Source organism: Capsicum annuum, chromosome 12, assembly GCF_002878395.1.
Source record: "Capsicum annuum cultivar UCD-10X-F1 chromosome 12, UCD10Xv1.1, whole genome shotgun sequence".
Classification (NCBI taxonomy): Eukaryota; Viridiplantae; Streptophyta; class Magnoliopsida; order Solanales; family Solanaceae; genus Capsicum; species Capsicum annuum.
Genome location: NC_061122.1, coordinates 231,877,696 through 231,898,892, shown reverse-complemented (window position 1 = coordinate 231,898,892; position 21,197 = coordinate 231,877,696). Strand labels below are relative to the sequence as shown.

At 38.0% G+C, this 21,197-nt stretch overlaps 1 protein-coding gene across 2 annotated transcripts; it reads left to right on the top strand.

Moving 5' to 3' along the window:
• Positions 1-137: 137 nt before the first annotated feature.
• LOC107850420 (protein CHROMATIN REMODELING 5) lies at positions 138-20,706 on the top strand (the record flags this gene model as incomplete). Of its 2 annotated transcripts, XM_047401367.1 has the most annotated exon segments (29): positions 138-193; positions 4,187-4,630; positions 5,016-5,240; positions 5,381-5,464; positions 6,081-6,140; positions 6,224-6,327; positions 6,591-6,642; positions 7,950-8,013; positions 8,273-8,366; positions 8,463-8,550; positions 8,636-8,770; positions 10,149-10,340; positions 10,452-10,519; positions 12,288-12,381; positions 12,498-12,622; positions 12,711-12,774; positions 13,702-13,914; positions 14,111-14,353; positions 14,488-14,598; positions 14,761-14,847; positions 15,010-15,192; positions 15,889-15,969; positions 16,060-16,290; positions 16,515-16,670; positions 16,753-16,930; positions 17,038-17,219; positions 19,087-19,440; positions 19,534-19,627; positions 19,820-20,706. In XM_047401367.1, coding segments are annotated over 29 exon segments (4,484 nt in total), but the record flags the coding sequence as incomplete, so codon positions are not given.
• Between the last annotated feature and the right edge of the window lie 491 nt (positions 20,707-21,197).

Sequence of the window (21,197 nt, the reverse complement as noted above, 5' to 3'; positions counted from 1 at the left end):
CCCATTTAATAGATTACTCTAACCTCTTCTCTTTTCTTGCTAGTCGTCAAGAAGTTGTTATGGGAATAAATTTGTGATTGGATTCATAGTTGACTTTCACTAACCTTTTTATTACCTATTCTCTAAATTTCTTGCAGAAGACGACCCCGATGATCCTGACTATGGTAGCACAGGTCGTGGACAGGGCATTAAGGTGTGCTCTTATGCCTAGTATTGATCTATACTACTCGCTTTGCTTGGCCTTCTTATTGCTTGCTGATACTTTATGCTATGTGATGAGTGTTGTGCCTTTTCTATAGTATTTGCACTGCCAACATTTGACATACCTTTTATCAGTCCACTTTTGGAATGTTTGCGGTAGGAACTTTTTTTCCTTATCGTTCATGCAGTGTCACCTATTTGAATATACAACATACCAAGTGTAATCATACAAATGGGGTCTTGGGAGGGTAGTGTATGCGTAGACCTTATTACCCATATAAGTTAGAGAGGCTGTTTCCAGTTGACTCTCGGCTCAAGTTAAAGCATTGCAAAGCAGTATTAAAAAAGAAACGACGAAGTCAAGAAGCCAAGGCAAAATGCTAGAAAGAGCATGACAACACGTACTAAAAGCGATAGTCACTACCACAAAATAATACAATAATCAAAGTGCTGAGAAATCCCCAGAGTAATACTATGACTACTAGTATTAAGGACTAAGCGACACAATTCTCAACTGCCTTACCCTCTATCCTAATTCATCTTCCATATCTTCTATCTAAGGTCTTGCCCTGGATAAACGGGAGTTGTGACATGTACTGTCTAGTCACCTCTCCACAATACTACTTTTGCTTCTCTCTGCCTCTTCTGTAATCATCCATAGCCAACCTCTTGCGTCTTTGCCTTGGTGCATTTGTCCATCTCCTCCTCCTCACATGCTCGAACCATTTAAATGCCTGCTTCTTATCCTACGTTGATGAAACTCCTATCTTGTCTCAATTGTTCTTATTTCTAATCTTGCCCCTCCTAGTGTGCCTACACATCCACTTTAGCATCTCATTTTTGTAAATTTCAACTTCTGAAATGCACGTTCTGATGGCACCTTCTTTATCACATAAGATTCAGATGCAGTCCTCCATTTCGATAGGGATAGTCCTTCACCAATATAATGTGTGACATCCTCGTCAATTTCCCCAATACTGTGGATAATAAACCCAAGATACTTGGAGCTTTCTTTCTTATGGAACTTGCCTCACCTCTACAATATCGTTATATATTACATTACTAGACTTGCATTCCAAGTGTTCTGTCTTGGCCTGCTCAACCTTAACACTTTAGACCTCCAGGGTTTGTCACCAAGCCTCAAGCTTAGCGTTAACTCCCTGTGAGCCTCGTCAATCAGAATTATGTCATCTGCAAGTAACATACACAACTTCATCAAGAAAAAGTAGCATACACCATGACACTTCAGCTTGGACATGCTTAGTCAATTCATCCATCACCAAGGAAAATAAAAATGGGCTAAGAGCTGATCCCTAGTGTAACCCCATCACAACTGGAAAATGCTCAGAGTCCCACCCTCGTCTGTCCGACCCCTTCCCAAATAGGTAGGAATCGAAAGATGAAGATCAACGTTGGGAACAAGAAATATTCTGGCTGCTATTTCTCATCGGAAAACAAGGAGATTCCGGAAATCGTTCATCAATAGGATCCACAATGCCATTTTTTCTTACAGATGTAACACATAAACATAAAAACTTCCGTTTTCCTCTTAACCTTTACAAGGGGCTTCCATGAATAGGGATTTCCTAGTTGGTTAGATATAGGGCTGCTTCGCTGGTTTGGTAAAAGCTCCATTACCTGATCCATCAATCTCCATAAAAGGGATAATAGACGTAAGAAATCATGAAGGAATATGTAAAAGTTCTTTGGTCAAAAACTTTGTGGCCAAGGTAGGAAGCAAGAAACCGGGATTGAACAAAGAAGCCATATCTACGGAAAAATGCCTGTAGAAAGCAAAAGCTTTAAAGATGTAGGGAGCTTTTTGGATTGGGAAGTGAAGAAGAGTGGGGATGGGAAGTCTCTTTTCTTGATTTTGAAGAAGAAGAATAGTGAAGTAGGAGAGGGGACTTGTTTTGCTATTTTTTTTTTAATTGCGAACTAAGTTAAAGTTATTCTTTTTAAAAAAAAACATGTGTCATCCACTGATTTGTCTATTTGACACGACATTTGTGATTGCATCTCATGCATAAGGTTTGTTGGATCCGAATGTCCTTGAGAAACACGTGTCAAGTAGAAGTGTCTACTTTGTCATCTGCAAATTTAAGCCGTCTAACTGGCAATTTTTGTCAATGTTAATGGGCTATCTATATATTTGACTTTTTCTTAAGTAACATTTGTGTCTGAGTCATCTAGCATACCTCGACTACTCTACCAAGTACATGCTGCCTCTTACCAACACAAGCCCCAACACAAGTACTGGTGACGCCGTCCACCAAGGTTTTTAGTTAGATGTAAACAAATCATCTAGCAGTCTTTTGTCTCTGCTAGGAGTTGAATGTGCGGTCTCCCATTAATAATTTTCATCCACTTCATATTCATTGATTACTAGGCCACGCCCTTGGGTGCTAAAGTTTCTAGTATTATTACTTTCATCCAGCTCCATCATTGAATCCTGCAATCTAATTATTTGTATTTGGTGTAAGTTGGTTAGTATCAATTGAGAAGTGAAGATAGTGAGTTGAGTGGTACCTTAGGTAAATTTGGATTGATGATAAATTCTTGTACTCTTTTTTGGAAAAGTACGAAAATGGTAAGCAGGCCTTTCTTCCCATTCTTTGCAGAATAGGATTTATATGTAAAAATAGTCACTTATATGGGCTGTATTAAAACCACCAACTGTATTTTTGAAGAATCTTGATGTGAGTTCTTTCTGTGGTCCTGTGTGGAGCTTTTCTTGCTTATTTAATGCTTTATGCATCATTCCTATTGATTTGTATGTCACATTTATATATTGCTCCTTATTCCTGTCCCTTTTTGCTAGGCCTCAGAACAGATATTAAATTTATGCATGCCATGCCTCTTTATGATTCAAATCATCACCAATAACTATCTATTCAAAATCTCTTTTAGCCTAAAGGGTTCCTATAGTTTGTTCTTGAGGTACTATTGAGTTAACTCCAGAAAGAACAATTTTAAAACATAACATTTGCATTGGGTTGGACTCCCATGACCTCCTTTCATCAGCTTGGGGTTATCTAGGTTCTTTTATTTGAGAACCTATTTTTTTCACATCTCGGGAACTACTAGCAACTACTTTACTGTGATCTATGAAGACCCTAGATGTGTTCAATTTGTAGCTAATAAGTTTCATGCACAGATTAGACCATGACACACAAAAAAAAAGGGAAGGTTTTTTTTTGTGGGGGGAGGGGTGGGTGTTGAATTCTGATGAAAAATAAAACAGAAAGGAGAAAGTTGATATTGTAGATATATGTTGCGCCATTTAACTTAAATTGTCCCATTCTTCAAATCCAAAGTTTATGAAACAATGGATGGCTGGACTAGCTCCGTTTGTCCGCCTTACACACCATTTGTGATCAGTATAAGAGTAGGTACTATTTTTTAAATGACATCTTGATTCTTCGGTGATGTTTTGAGAGGAGTCTTTTGTATTTGGGTCTCCTTAGGTATATCAAGACGATTAATGTATTATAATCCTTGGATTGTAATTATAGATTTTTTGGTTGGTAAACCAAAAAAAAACCTGAAATACTTGCTAATCACTTCAGTAAAATTTCTTGTTAAAATGAAATACCCAGTAACCTGTTCCATTTAAGCAAACTCTTGACCAAGATATTGAAAAGCTTTTAGTTCTTTAGGCTTTTTAAGTGTTAATTTTATTAAAAAAAGTAACTTAAGAATGTGCTGTAAATTGCGACAATTTTGGTTCTTTATATGTGGTGGAATGAACTGCATATTGGGATTATTGTTGTCTAAGTCACTGATAAAATAAAACTAATGTTCTCCAAGCTCAAACAATCGTTTCTCCTTTTCATTTGTTAAGTTCCTTGTCATTGCAGTTAGTTGGGAGTCACGCGACGTGGTAATTTTGCTCCCTTTTTCTTTCTGATAAATTTTGCATCAAACAATTCTAATTATAACCGTACTCGTTAAGTGACCTGGTCATTTGCTTTTACTGTCGCAGGACAAGGATGATGACTGGGAGGGTGGAGAATCTGATGAACTCAACAGTGATGATGATGAGGTGGGCATCTCCGATGAAGATGAAGAATATTACAGAAAACCTCAAGGCAAGCAAAAAAATAGGGGTGGCCATAGTGTAAAATCTACCAGAGAAGTTAGGTCTCTTTCTACATCTGGTCGACGAAAAAGGGGTAGAACATCATATGAAGAGGAAGAATCATCGGAACATGACACTGAAAATGAGAGCGATGAGGATTTTGGAAATAAACCTAGAAGAGTTGCAAATCTCCGTCTGAAAAATGGTGGTAGATCTTCTGCTGCAAGTGTATCTGGCAGGAATAATGAACTCCGAACTTCGAGTCGTCGGTCTGTTCGGAAAGTTTCATATGCGGAGAGTGAAGAAAGTGAAGAAATTGATGAAGGCAAGCAGAAGAAGAGCCAAAAGGTGTTATCATGGGTTCCATGCATTCGACATTTTTCTGTATATCTGTTGTTCACTTGTTTGAACTTCTCTGGTGAATGCATGTTATATCTTGAATCTTAATCTCTTTACCTTCTTACTGTAATTGTATTATGTGCTATCTATGTCAATGACCATTTTCACTGGACAATGCATGTGCCATTTGCTCTTCATACAAATTGCATGTGCCCAGTGAAACTGCTTCTTTGCGTTGCATCAAAAATCAAAAGTTCCTGGTGAAATTGCTAGTGCTTTGTGAATCTGGCGTTAAATATGTTTGCTAATTATTTCACATCAGTGAGTTTTTTCATGTCCTTGTTATTTTTTCTAGCCCTGATTGATAGTGTGTAACAATTGTTTCTTACAACAGGATGAAATTGAAGAGGAAGATTGTGACTCAATTGAGAAAGTTCTGTGGCATCAGCCAAAGGGCATGGCTGAAGAAGCTAGAAGGAATAACAAATCAGCTGATCCTATGTTGTTGAGTCATTTGTATGACTCTGTACCAGATTGGAATGAGATGGAGTTCTTAATAAAATGGAAAGGCCAGTCTCATTTGCATTGTCAATGGAAGTCATTTGTTGAGCTACAAAATGTATGCCTTTTCAGATATGCAGTGAATTAACGAATTCATGTTGCTGTAATTTCTTTTGATTGGCTACATATTCTGTTTCGATAGCATCATATTGAAGTGATTAATTTCTGTTTTATCTTGATTTTTCCATGCTTGAGCAGCTTAGTGGGTTTAAGAAGGTTTTGAATTACACCAAAAGGGTCATGGAGGATGTGAAGTATAGGAAGTCTGTATCCCGCGAGGAGGTGAGTTTTATACGCTATTCTCAAGAATCTTTGAGATATGTATTCTTAATCCTGTAGAAAGGACGTGGCCTGCATGGGCTAGTTTAGTTTCTGTGCTTGTGGTTGTTTAGTGTAAATATTTTAAAGCCAATTTAGATAATTATAGAATGGAGTTATATTAAGATTTGATTTGTAAATGACTTTTGCATGGTTCACTGCCTTTTAGCTAACATAAAATGAGAAGCTGACTTGTGAGAACATTTGAAATTTACTCATGGAGCCATGTGTGTTGCTGTTCTTTGTTTTTTTTTCAGTGTGGGGGGTGGGGGCACATTTTGCTCTTGCAGTTTTAAGGTTAAACTGTATAGGTGTTTCCTCTACACCACAAAAAAAAGGTTTTGTCTCGGGTCAAAGAGATCTAACTGGATCTGTAAATATTTGATTCCAATGGAAGCGATGTTATTCGTTACTGAGTTGTGTTTTATATTTTTTTTTTGGGGGGGGGGGGGGGGGGCGGATACATGGGTAAAAAAACTGTTGCTTTTTTTGCTGTTGACATTTATAGTTAGCTGCAGGTTATTCTTACAAATTATTTACAGCCCCCTCTGATAACCCCCTTTTCTGTTGTCCATATTAGATCGAGGTAAATGATGTGAGCAAGGAAATGGACTTGGACATTATCAAACAGAACAGTCAGGTTTGTTGTTTTTAGAGACCTCTGTCACCTCAATGCGCAGTTCTCACAGCTCTTGATGTTCATTTTGGTTGATGCATCCTCAGGTTGAGAGAATTATTGCTGACAGAATCAGCAAAGATGGTTATGGTAACGTGGTACCGGAGTATTTAGTTAAATGGAAAGGGCTATCTTATGCTGAAGCAACTTGGTATGCAGATTGTTTGTGCTCTTGTATCATTCTATTTGTTCTTTTGGCCCTGCCTATTGATTTGTTCATAGGCAATATTTCTTTTGGTCTGCTTGGAGATGAATGGTTGTATAGTTGCATGTATTTCTGTCTTTTCTCGTCGCTCTCTGCCTTGGATTGCTTGTTATTTGATGTATCTGCAGAACAAATTATGTTGTAATTTTAGCTGTATAAATTGCACTAGAAGCTCGAGGTCTTAGCGTGTCTCCTTCATGTTATCTCAGGGAGAAGGATGTTGATATTGCTTTTGGTCAAGATGCCATCGATGAGTACAAGGTAAGCAATTTGGTAGCATTTGACCTCCTATTCTGCAGCATTACTAATTAATTCATTCATTCATTTCCTTGAGTAATGCTGTATGTGTAGATATCATTAATATATTGAGTATATAATGTGAAACTAGTGATTTAACATATTGGATACCAGTTGTTTCTGGAGAAGTATATGAGAAACTTGAGCACACAGTAATTGCTGCTTTAGTTTAACTGATGAATGAGATTAGAATGCCACCAATTTTTTTATTATAGAAGAGATCATATTGGAAAGTTTGGTCTTTTCGTGATAGCATGTACAGTGCTTTTTATATTCTGATAAGTGACCTGTAAGATTGTCTTCCATATTGTGTTAAGTGAATGTGCCGTTTTCTCCTACTTACAAGGTCTTGGGAAATTCTATTCTGATAAGTGACCTGTAAGATTGTCTTCCATATTGTGTTAAGTGAATGGACCGTTTTCTCCTACTTACTAAGTCTTGGGAAATTCTTCATGGGCTAACCTTTGAGTTGAGTTTGACTGTCCATTTCTTTTCGTCGTATCCGAGACATACCTGTTCTTATTTCTGCGTTTTCCATTGTTGGACCTCCATGCTCAAGATATTCAGTCTTGGGGGCACGAGAGGGCCGAAGGGCTGTGTGTGCTAAAACGTTCACATTTGTTGTAGTCTCTTCGATCAGGCTCAAGGTCCATTTTCTTATCATGGCATTTGAGTCAAACCCATCCCTGTTTTTGGTTACCCAGTGTTGGCTCCCATGTCATACTTCCAGCCCATGGGCATGTGAGGGGGAGAGAAAGTGTTGACCGTGCCACATTGATTGAGGGAATGGTCCATTGTTTCCTTATGGTTATGGGCGATTATCACTTCATGAGGTTAGCCTTTGGGATTAGTTTCAGAAAACGTTTAATTTTTATGTTTTTAGGTCAAGGAAGGTTTATTTGCTATATTCTTTTGAATCATTGAGTCTTGACCTCCTGAGAACTTATATTTGGATCTTGTTTCCTTGATGTGATTAAGATTGTGGATTTGTGGTGTAGGAATATAATTTCTTTTGCATCCACCCTGATAGTATGGTACTTCAACGCTACTGTTCTTCCATTACATTTTCTTATTATTTGCCCAAAGCTGCAGCTCCTATTCATTTCCCTTTTCATACAAGTCAATTTAGTGGCTTCTTGTTTTATCTGCCCTTATCAATGGTCATTTATTTTCATTGTTACTTTGTATTCTTTTTAAATGTATTTGATCTAGTTTGTTTTTGGTCATAGTAAGATCTTCTTCTTCAAAGCTTTAACTTATGCAAATTGCAGGCTCGTGAGGCTGCCATTATGGTACAAGGGAAATCAGTGGATTTCCAGCGCAAAAAGAGCAGAGGTTCTAACTTCTTATCTTTTCCATCTGACCTCTTCCTCTTATTCTGTTATTAACATCTGCCCTATCCAATTTCAACTAGTCATTCCATATTTCTACATCCCTCTGTGTTGTCTCAAGTCTCAGATAAATTATTAAAGGGAAATTTGAAACAAGCCTCACCCATCTCATCTGTCTTCTTGACCATATTGTTTATTGGGTTCCTTCTTACTATCTGTCGAATATTGATGTCATTGTTAATTTAAAACTGATAACATATTAGGAAGTTTGAGGAAGCTTGAAGAGCAGCCGGAATGGCTGAAGGGTGGGAAACTTCGAGATTATCAGCTTGAAGGCTTAAATTTTCTGGTTAACAGGTAATGAATTTGGCTCTGCATTATGGTTGAATATGTAATTGAACCATGTTTACTTCCACTAGTTTTTGTCTCCTGATATGTCTTCTCGCAGCACAGTTGGAGGAATGATACTAATGTTATATTAGCTGATGAAATGGGCCTCGGCAAAACTGTTCAGTCAGTTTCAATGCTTGGTTTTCTACAGGTGCCGACTTCTCTATTTGCTTTATGCTCTGTTAAGTACTGATATTTTGTCTTCAGTAAACGGGATTGTTTTATTGTCCCTGCAGAATGCTCAGCAAATTCATGGACCATTTCTGGTTGTTGTCCCTCTATCAACTCTCTCCAATTGGGCAAAAGAATTTAGGAAATGGCTGCCTGATATGAACGTTATTGTCTATGTTGGAGCACGTGCTAGTCGTGAGGTATGTCTGGATTATACAGAGTTCATGCTGTATTTTGTTTGATTTGGTAATTATCTGTTTACTCAGTTATTAACTTTAATGACTCTAGGGAAATGATTTTCTTTATTCTTTTTCAGGAATGTTGTATGATGAAATTCAAGCACAATTGTGTGTGATTTTGCTACTAGTGTCTGTTCATCCTTATTTTACTTGTCCCTACTTATTTTACTTGTCCATTGTCAAAAAAACAACAACCTTATTTTACTTGTCCCTACATTCTTATATTACTTGGCATGCTGTCTGCATGTTGCAGATTTTTTTTTGGTTGGGTGTGATGTTTATGCCTACTGCAGAAGGATATGTATTTCTTTTCGATGTAATTTACTTGTCTGTACATTTTTTAAAGTAAAAACTTGCTCCCCCCTCCCCGATTCAAGCCAGACCATTTGAAAACGATGTGCTCGTGAGTCGTGAATATTGGTTGGTTTAGACCTGAGTTAATTAAAAAAGTATGTTAATTTCATAGCTGCTTTCGTTAACTTGTAGCCGAACTCCAATAATACCCGGCTGATTGACTTTACTGCTAATTATATTTCTCATTTAGAAAATCGACTCTCTTTGTACAAGATGCAGAAGTAGAAACCTTAAAACTATTGCGCCCGGACTTCCACCCATTCATTTTAGTATGTCTATCTGAATATGGCCATTTGTTGAATGTCTGACAGTTGATCATTATTGGTTTTGTTGCTAAGAATCGTATTTGACACACATGGCTTTATGAATTTATTGTTTGGTCAGTTCTTATCATGTTTCCCTTGGAATGCTGCTATACTTTAGTTTTTTTAAAGTTAGGCGGTAAAACCAAGTTCATTCTAGTTTCTACATGAACGGAAGTGCGAGTTGCTAGACCAGAATTCTTGTTGTTCTGCTCTGAAGCAAATACCAAATTTAGTTGAAATGGGATGAGGATTGCATTTCTAATAACGGTTTTTGAGGGAAGTGTTGGAATGAAGTTAGCAGCTTCAAAAAAAAAGGAGAAGGGAAGTGTTGGAATGGCATGTAATACAGTCATTGAGTTGCTGTTTTTGAATCATCAGCTTAGGCTGGTGGTTGTGTATATTTTGCATAACCTTTATTAGCTGTGAATTGCTCCATGTCTCTCTCCAAAAGCTATTGTCAGATATCTTGCTATACTGATATATAAACAGATAGTGCTGTTGACTTTTTCTCATCTCTTTGTATGCTGCAATTCGGGAGAATCGTTGTTCTTATATGGTTCTCCTGAGCATGCTTCTTATACTCAGTTACTTCTTAATTAAGTTGAATAGATGTGACTTTCTGCTGTTGCTCGTCTAGATCTTTCTTTACATGTTATTTTATTTGCCTGTGATCCCTGCAGGTCTGTCAACAATACGAATTCTACAATGATAATAAAGCTGGCAGAACTATCAAATTTGACGCACTGCTTACTACTTATGAGGTACTATTGAAGGACAAGGCAGTGCTTTCAAAAATAAGGTGGAACTACCTTATGGTTGATGAAGCGCATAGGTTAAAGAACAGCGAGGCTTCTCTTTATACAACCCTTTTGGTAGGATGACTTCTCCTGCTGAATTTCTTTCAATCATGTGTATGTCGCTGGCATTTCTGAGCACTCAGATATTTGCTCTCTATTTTTTTGGGGTTCCCTTTGTATCTTTAGGAGTTCAACACAAAAAACAAGTTGCTTATCACTGGTACTCCATTGCAGAACAGCGTTGAAGAACTATGGTAGGAGCTTTCTCTTCCTTTATTTGTTTTTCTGTATTTGATTCTACTTTGCTGTTCTACCGATTAATTTATTGTCTGTGGAATATAACTTTGTTTGTGAGCAGTATTTTCTAGTTATCTGTTTGGGATGGTAAATTAGAAACCTTAAGCAGATCATAACAAATTCTTCCGCACAATTACAAATGTAAAGTAACGTCTGTCTTTTCTTGCAACTGAGATTATAGCATATATAACAAGTTTGTCAGCACAATTAAACATGTAAAGTAATTGCTGTCTTTTCTTGCGGCTGAGATTATGTCTAGAAGTTCTTTATCTGCAAGAGTTTATTTGCCCCTGAATAACATTTGGTCACACTTCCTGTTAAATAGAAAAGAATTACATTTGGTCATCTGTATCTTTACTGATGTCCAATACTGCTGCTTTTTGACTGTCATTATTATTTGATCGGTTTGCGATAAGCAGAACCAGAAAGCAAGAGCTAGAAAGAATGTGACCAGAATAATGCAGGACAATCATGGAACTTGGAAAAAATGGTCTGGGAAGAGACCAAGTTGAAATGCTAGTTTATGTATTACCTAGATTGTTTCAGGAACTATACCTCTAATACTCATTGACCCAGCGGAACTTAGATGCTCTCCCTTGAACTGACCATGACTTGGAGTCTACCACCTATCTACACTAGCATTTAGTTACAGTTCATCTTTTTTTTTTTCAAAAGATAACTAACAAATCCAGGTGGGCTAGTGGCGCACAGCTCAAAACTCTGCGGATAGTGGGCCCAGCCTTCAACCCTTCTCCACTTAAATGCCAGGTTTCTGTATGTAGCAGGGTTTGAATCCGTGACGTGTGCCTGGCCACACATCACATACTATACTCTTACCGCTATGCCAACCACTGTTCTTCATCTTTTAGGCATAGTAGATTGTCAAAATCAGGGCATCGACTAAAAGAATTTACTTCTCCGGCAATGAATGCAAGGAGAAGAGAATGCAGGCCAAGTAGCCTCCTAAGAATGACTATGGTATTGCCTCTATGCAATGGATGTGTGTGACATCATAGATGAAATTGCAAATCAGAGTTTCTCAAGTTCTATTCTCAGAGAATGGTCAATTGTTTCTGCTTCAAGTATCTCCAAATCATTCTCTCAAATTCTTTAGCGCCTTGCTGTCTCACTAGATGCAGTGTGCTCTTGTATGCCCTTCTATAAATTAAGACGTATTTATAAGCATTTCTGGGGCAAAACCTTTTGTTTTTGACGACTTTTTAAATTTTATGATGACCAAGTGTCATTCTTCTCTATGTTGGTTGATGGAAGCCCAAACTTGCATTTTTTGGGTTGAGAAAGTCTTTTACCCTCTTCCCCATTTGTACAAGGAAATAATCATTTCTACTTTCTGTTTCCCTAAAAAAGGGATAGGGGGTGGGGGGGTGCAGGGGAATCCAGAGAAGCATTTTGTTGGCGTGCTTTAAAATTGAACACTTACTTGTACTCTCTATCAAGGGTAACCTCCTACTAGTCTTTTTTTTTGTTGTTTATTTTCGTATAGAACTGCATTCGATTCTTTTCTTGTATATCTGTATCACCTGTAACTTGGAGAGTGTCTTATTCCTGTTCGTTTGTTTAGCCTCTGCATACTGGTTAAAATAGAATCTCCATTTTTACCTCAAAAAGAAAAGAGTGAAACAATCTATCATTTTATAAAAGCTTTTGTGCACTCATATATGCCTTCTGTTGGTTAATATGTCTATTCATTCATGACCTTGGCAGGGCTTTACTCCACTTTCTTGATCCGGATAAGTTCAAGAACAAGGATGATTTTGTTCAGAATTATAAGAATCTTAGTTCGTTCAATGAAATGGAGGTATCTTTAGAAATGTTATTGTCCTGGTTGTCCTTTTTTCTGTATGCAATTTTGTCATAGTCTGGTGATCATTGCATGGGCGTACAATTTTAAGAGATTATTTTGTTGTATTGTAGCTTGCAAATCTTCACAAGGAATTGAGGCCTCATATTCTGCGGAGGATCATAAAAGATGTGGAGAAGTCACTTCCTCCAAAGATTGAACGAATTCTTAGGGTTGAGATGTCACCTCTTCAGAAGCAGTATTGCCCATTGACTTAGTTTACGCTTAACTTTAAATTGTTTGCAGCAACTGGTTTTCTTAACCATTTCCCATGTTATATTTGGTAGGTATTACAAATGGATCTTGGAAAGGAATTTTCAAGACTTGAATAAAGGTGTTCGTGGGAATCAGGTTGTCAAAGGACTCTTAAATCTTCTATTCCTTCATATGTATACAGTCACTTCCCTTGTTGTATTTTCTTAATTTTTCTTTAAAAGATTCTGAACGACTTACTTTGCCTGCCATTGTTTAAAATTGATCAGCGTGGTTTTACTTGCATAATGTGTAGATAAGCGGAAAGCTTTTATTTTCGAGTAGTTGTTGATGTGGTATCCAAACTCCAAATCTGTTTCTTTCTTTTTGTTAGGGAGAATAAATAATAGCATTACAATGTGGATTAAATTTAGTCTTCCCAAACTAGAGATCTTCATTTTTGATTTGGAGGAGCGATAGTATGGAATTTCTCCATAGACATGAATTTTCATGACCAAATATGACAGAAATAGGAAGAGAAGTTACGTGATCTCCAGTGAGTTCTACTTCTATGTATCAATAGTACCTTTTGTGATCTATGCATATTGCATACTAAAATAATTGTGTATCGTACAGATTATTTTCTTAATATGCAGCACAAAGAACTACTCTGTCCGTCCCATTTTATGTGTCGCCTTTTTATCGGGCACGGAGTTTAAGAAATAAGTGATGGTTTTGTAAAGTTTACAAAATCGCCCCTTGTAAAGTTGCTTTAATATTTACTGTAAATTCCCCTCTTAAAGTTGCTTTAATATTTACTTTTTAGTTGTGTTTTTTTATTAAGTGGGATCCAGTAAGTATAAAATGGGGATGATGTCATAAGTAGTTACCAAATTAGGAAAAGTGATATTCTTTTTGGGACGGACAAAAAAGAAAATGATGACACATAAAATGGGACGGAGGGAGTATTACTTAACTTAAGTTGGCCTTGTGAACTTTGTAGGTTGCATACTAAAATAATTGTTTACAGTACAGATTCTTTTCTTGATGTGCAACATAAATATGTTGGCCTTGTGAACTTTGTAGGTTTCACTTTTAAATATTGTGGTGGAGTTGAAGAAATGTTGCAATCACCCCTTCTTATTTGAAAGCGCGGACCATGGTTATGGTGGAGAAGCAAATTATTTTGGCAGCACAAAGTTGGAAAGAATTATACTTAGCAGTGGTAAGCTCGTTATACTTGACAAGCTGCTGGACAGATTGCATGAGACGAAGCATCGTGTGTTGATATTTTCTCAGGTTGGTAACTCCTTTTCCCTATGAGAAGGTTTAAAATATAAGGAGAGAACATTTATGTTACTACTCTTAGGGTGAAGCATAATTTAGCCGTTGGAACTGTTATAGAAGGCATCTTTTGAGGGTCACCCTTAGTCATGATGATTATCACCTGTGCTTTCAACTTTCTGAGCAAGTTCTGTCAATCTTCTGATTGCAGATGGTTAGGATGCTGGATATACTGGCAGAATATTTGTCTATCAAAGGATTCCAATATCAGCGGCTTGATGGTAGTACTAAGTCTGAGTTACGCCAGCAGGCTATGGACCACTTCAATGCACCTGGTAGTGAAGACTTCTGTTTTCTTCTCTCGACGCGAGCTGGTGGATTGGGTATAAATCTTGCAACAGCAGACACAGTTATCATATTTGATTCTGATTGGAACCCCCAAAATGACTTGCAGGTTAGGACGAACTTGTTGTCTAGTCTATTGAGTAAAGGTTTACTATGAGCCAAATCAAAAGCTGGATTTTGTGAAAAAATTGCCTTGTATAACATGCCCCGTTACGCTATATCATCTTTGTTTGTGCTAATCAGGCAATGAGTAGAGCTCACAGGATAGGACAGCAAGAAGTTGTCAACATCTACAGATTTGTTACAAGTAAAAGTGTGGAGGAAGATATCTTGGAACGTGCCAAGAAGAAGATGGTAAGACAAGATATGGATGCTTTTGAATGTTCGAATGCTAGTATTTGTTCGATGTGACGTAATATGTTGTTGAGAAATCAAGTGTGACTCGTCAAGTATCCAAACTTTTCCATTGTGTGTATTGGTGGCATGATGGTTTTAGCGGTCTTGATTTCCTTGCAGGTTCTTGACCATCTGGTGATTCAGAAGCTGAATGCAGAGGGTAAATTGGAGAAGAAAGAAGCTAAGAAAGGAAGTCTCTTTGATAAGGTAAGGAATAGTAGTGGTAGAGTCACCATATCTTATAGACTAGTGTTGATTTTTGTTTGTTATTATATAGATGGAACTCAAATGACACGAGGAAGATACTGGTAGAACATATTTGATCTTTTAGATAGTTTATATATTATTGTTTGCCTGATGTGGTTGTAGAATGAGCTCTCTGCAATCTTGAGGTTTGGGGCTGAGGAACTATTTAAGGAAGACAAAAATGATGAAGAGAGCAAGAAGAGGCTTCTCAGTATGGATATTGATGAAATTCTTGAACGTGCTGAAAAGGTTGAAGAGAAAGGGGCCGAGGCAGAGGAAGGAAAGGAGTTGCTGAGTGCTTTCAAGGCAAGTAGCAGTTTTCTTTCTGGCAGATATATTTTCTGTTCTTTTTTTCTTTTGGAAACTGGTGAAATTGTATTCCTCAACACTAAGGACATGCTGGAGACCTTCAAAAAATTGTGGATCAAATCATAACCCAAAATAGTAATTACAAAGATCTACTAACTGATCAGCTTCCTCTACACTCTTTACACCAAAATAAAAAGCTATTATGCAATTCCGTTTGATTTTCTGGATGGAAGTAAAACTATCTTCAAACCATCCATTGTTTCTTTCTCTCCACACTATCTACCATAGACAGTGTGGAACTAAATTCCACCAGTTCTTTTCAATCTTGCTTCCCCGTTTCTCGACTCTGGCTTTGTCCATTTGGGTTATGCGAGACTGAGAAATAGTGCCCATATCTGTGCTGTTACTTTGCAGTGTAAGTACAAATGACTGTTTGTTTCCACAGCCTCATTACAAGGAAACACTTGGATACTATCTGAAATTCTCTTCTTTTGCTGTTCTGATTCTCCTCTTTTGATTTCTTCGACTTGGTGGTACATCTTTTTCTTTTGCTTTTCCGTTCTCTCTTATCCCCATCTCTTCTTCCCACTAAATTTTATCTCTCTCAGATTTTGGAGGTTAGGCATGCTTGAAACTTCATTTTTTCCCTCTTTGTTCAGTGTATAACACGTGCTTTGCAATTTCTCTATGCAGGTTGCTAATTTCTGTGGTGCTGAAGATGATGCAACTTTTTGGAGTCGATGGATAAAGCCAGAAGCTGCTGCACATGCTGAAGTATATTATTCTACTTTAGTATGTCGGTATGCATTTTTCTAATGATTCCTATAATGATGAATATTTATTTTATGATATTTTCTATGATAGGACGCTTTGGCTCCTCGTGCTGCTCGAAATAAAAAGAGTTATGCAGAAGCTAGCCCTCTGGTGGCAACTAATAAAAGAAAGAAGGGTGTTGATGCTCAGGAAAGGTTCCCAAAGCGTCGCAAGGGAGATTTTAGCTGCACACTTCCGGCAATTGATGGTGCTTCCGCTCAAGTGAGAGGATGGTCTTATGGAAACTTGTCAAAGAGAGATGCCACACGTTTTTCTCGTGAGGTAAGGCTAATTAATTATGTACTTAAAGTTTATTTTGGCTTTGTTGTTCTACATATAAAATGTACTTGTTGGAGCGTACAGTTCCTTTGTTCCTTCAGTTGTGTGATGTTCTTTTCTTTGCGTCCATATGTGTGTTATTTGTGGTAACATCTTGTCTTTGATCAAATTATTTGATTGTGTACATATCAAAATAATTAATATGCCATTTTTCCCTCTAATTTTAGGTCAAGAAGTTTGGGAATGATAGCCAAATTGACTTAATGTCATCAGAGGTTGGTGGGGCAGTTGAAGCGGCGCCAACTGAAGCTCAAATTGAGCTTTTTGACTCATTAATTGATGGTTGTAGAGAAGCAGTTAAAGGTGAAGTTGTTGACCCAAAGGTCTGTATATTGGTTCATAGTGTACTTTTGAAGATTAGGCGATGGCGCACTTGAGCTGACATTTGTGTGTTTTCACCTTCAGGGGCCACTCTTAGATTTTTTTGGTGTTCCTGTGAAGGCTGATGAACTACTGGCCCGTGTCGAGGAACTTCAACTCCTAGCAAAGCGCATTTCTCGGTATGAGGATCCTGTATCGCAGTTCCATACTTTGGGTTATCTAAAACCTTCGACCTGGTCTAAAGGTTGTGGCTGGAACCCAAGTAAGTTGAAGCCCTTTTTTATTGTTCAACTCTTGTTCTTTCCATTTTCGTTCCCCTTTATGTTGTGGAGAATTTTCTGAGGTTGCCTTAACTCCTTAATTTGGTAGAGGATGATGCCAGACTTCTTCTCGGAATTCATTATCATGGATTTGGCAACTGGGAAAAGATACGGTTAGATCAAAAACTTGGCCTCACGAAGAAGATTGCTCCAGTGGAACTGCAACATCATGAGACTTTCTTGCCACGAGCTCCACAGTTGAAGGAGAGAGCTTCTCAACTTCTGCAGAAGGTATAGAATACTCTCTCTTGAGTCCCTATATTCAATAAAATTGTTTGTTACTTCCGTCTCCTTTATTATGTCTTCATTCTCCTTTATCCTTTTTGGTTTTCGTGTACTCATCTGCATTCAATTGCTGTCGAGAGCATTGTATTGTATGCTAGTGAGACAGACCAGACAAATAATATGTTTTGCTACCGTGATGAAGCACTTTCTTATTTAATCGAAAACAATATGATGACAAAAAGGGCATGATGATAAGTTATCAAATTACAATCTTAGAACTGAGATTGTACTTCATTTCTAGAAGGTGTCTTAAGTGCTGCAGGGAATGCATGATTTGGCAGACTTTGATGGGTCTAAGGGACTAATACATTTATCTGTTAATGCACTGCATCTTGAAATTCCAGTCCTTGTGTTCTTTTACTGGAAATAATAATGTATGTGGGGGTTTTGCTTCGTGTCAATGAATGTTTGGTAATACATTTGCTGTGTCCAAAATGCTATTGAAGAAATTCAACTCATATTAGAGAGTTGTCTTATTTAGACTGTTAATTTGATGCTTCTAGGTATAAGTCAGTGAAATCACTTGATCATACTTACAAGGGATCCCTCCACTCTCCCTATTTCATCGGTTAAGCAGAGTAATATTTTGTTGAGAACCATATTATGGTGTAGGTTCTCTTTTTTGGTAGATGGCTTGTATACGAGGTTCCCACAATTGTTAATAAAATATTTACCTAGTCGGGAAAAAATAGTTAACAAGTAATGACTCAGTAAAAGGATTGCCCATGAATTTTGTATTTTGTTTCTTAGGTCAGCAAAGCTTTTCTTTGTTTTTTTTTAAATAAAATGATGGTGTGTTTTATTGGTGTGAACAGAAAGAGCCAAGAAATCTGTCATGGAGAAGACTTTAAAACCTAAACGTGACCGTGTTACACCAAAAAGCAAGCAAAAGAACATATTTTTGCTCAACATTAGGAATTTTTACCCTAAAAGTGGGAAGGCAGGAGGATCTGCATGTTTCCTGTTCATTGTGTAATTAGGACTAAAAGGTGGAGGGGTTTCCAAGTCCCTCACTTTAGCTTTATTGATCCATTCAAAGTGTAACTGTTTGTTTACATACATTCCTTACCTCCTCAGTTGTATTTCTTTTATTTAGATAACCGAGAAAATTTCCCATGGGTCAGTGGTGCATAGTTCGAAAGTCGGTGTATAATGAGCCTACTCCTCTACCCTTCTTCACTGGAATACCAAGCTTCTGGTTGCGGCATCATATAAACCCATGACACACACATATCCGCACCTGATACGTTGCGCTCTTATCACTTAGACCGAAACCATGGTTCACCTCTTGGTGTACTAAACAACACAAAGGCGAAGGGGAATTCTTTTCTTGGACACAAAAAAGATTGACTTGCCCCATTTTCGCTTCCCCTTCTCTTGCCCTCAAGAAGGAAATAACGATGTCATATCAGTATATTCTGATCTCGTTGTGTGGGGAGTCATTGACATAAAATAGTGTACTCCATCTGTGAGGTGCTCATGCTGCTGCTTTATATCAGTCATGGCATGGTCTCTATCTTTACAATGGTCAACTGTACAAATATCTTGGACTTGTTCAACCATAAGGTCTTCAGGTGCTTCCTACTGACTTCCGTTACCTTCTTTCCCAGTAGTGCAGCGCATGCATACAGTTTCCTCTTATTGATATTCCTTTGTGTTTGTGGTTGTATTTCTCTTCCTCCTAGTTTGCAGATGTTCTTCCAGCTGTAGGATGTGGAAGTTCACTTATCTTTTTTTTATTATGTGTTGATTCTAAGTACTTCAGTTTTTCAGTTACTTGTATAACTTACCCACGTTAGTCTTGCCACACCAGGAAGTTGCAGCTGTTGGTGGGAAGAACACTAGTTTAAAAGTGGGCCGTAAGGCTTCCATTAAGCAGAAGGAAAGCCTTCCCAGCACCACAGCACCTCTGGGAAAGGGTAAACAAAGTAAATTAAGCTCATCTGGTTTAAATGCTAAAATGGGTAGAGGCAGAGCTGCAAAAGGTCAGAAGGCTGAACCGTTGGTTAAAGAGGAAGGTGAGATGTCAGACAATGAAGAAGTTTATGAGCAGTTTAAAGAGGTGAAGTGGATGGAATGGTGTGAAGATGTGATGGTGGACGAGGAAAAGACTCTTATGCGTCTTGAAAAATTGCAGAGTACTAGTGATGATCTCCCGAAGGACAAGGTTAATTTACTAAATTCAGCGCGCTCTCTTTATCTTTCTCCCACCCTCTATCTCTATTCTCCCAATGGGTCTGAATTTTTTTTATTGCTCCAGGTGATAGCCAAAATACGGAACTACTTGCAGCTTCTTGGTCGCCGAATTGATCAAATTGTTCTTGAATATTATCCTGAACCACATAGGCAAGAAAGTAAGCCTATTATGTTATCATTATTTGGCTTAAGCTAATAGTTTATAACGTACTGCCCTTCCTTGAGTCCCTCTCTACCTGACATGGAGCGTGTGGGTGCATGAGTGGGTGTGGAACTGGAGCTATGCCTTCTCTTTTAATTACTCTCCGAAATGCATTCAGTTAACTGGTTCATTTAAAATCTTGCTACAGGAATGACAGTCCGTTTATGGAATTATGTATCAACATTTTCAAATTTGACTGGCGAGAAGCTTCGTCAGATTTATTCTAAACTTAAACAGGAGAAACATGTAGAAGGAAGGGTAGGACCGTCACAATTTAATGGTTCCGCACCTGGGCATCCAATGCCTGGGTTTGTACCCCGAGGTGTTGATGTGGCCAGATCTGAAGTATGGAAACGAAGGAGAAGACCTGAAGCTGACGTTACTTCCCAAGTTCAGCCCCAATATCAAAGAATTTTGACTAATGGTACACGCCTTCCTGAACCGAACTTATCGTCAGGGATTCTTGGTGCAGCTCCTTTAGATAGCAAGCAGTTGGGTAATGTTAGGCCTTACAGAACACATCAGTCTGGCCTGCCCAAGAGACCAGGTTTCTCGTCCGGTCCCAGATAGCTCTTCTGCTGGACATAAGCTGCCATGGTGGTGGTACTTCTGCAGGGAAGCCATTCAATTTTGTCTCAGTGGCTTTTGCTGCTTTGGTCTATATTCTTTACCTGGAGCTGCTCTGGCCCATGCGAATACAAATTTTTGCCAATTCCTTGGCCACACATCTGCTATTCTGCAGCAACTGTAAACCAGATGACTGCATCAATTAGAATTCTGAAGCAGTGGACTGGAGGCCCTTTCCTAAATCCAGGAGATGAAGATTTGGATACATTCAAATTCCTAGGCACAAATTTCTTCCCGTTATAGATAAAATTCCAGTCTATTTTTTGCTTTGACGTATATAGTGGATAGTGAAAGAGCTTTTCCCTAGGTCATATGTGACATTACGTCACAGTCTGTATGTATTATGCTTTTCGCAAAGTGTACATTATCAAATTTTGCTTATTAAATAACTCACCATTATTCTTTACACCACCAATTCCACTTGACTAGTTCTCTCTTCTCTGTCAACTGGTTTTCTTGCATTTACTGGTTTCTTCGGGCACTATGCCGATGTGTTTTACCAGATTCAGAGTTCCCTTCCTATCTTGCACTACTGTAAGGTACAACTCACTTATATTTACTTTCACAAGAGCTCACATTCAAATTCTTTACTGTGTTTCGAGGGTCTGCTGTACCTTCCTTACGTTGCTATTGATTATTCTTTTAGTATGAACTCAGGACTGCTTTCATTATCGTGCTGATGGAGTCGTGAACAACTATCAACGACAGTCAGGTAATTTGATGCCATCATTGTTTTTTATTGGAGTGTTCGAATTTTGATGATCTATTCACATCTTGTAGCTATATGAAAAGGTGTACACCCTTCAGCTTGTTAGAATAAGGTCCATGTTGCTTAGGTTCTCCAAAATGTTGATGCACCCTTGTCGGATCCTATAAATATGCACTGCTTTTGGAGATTC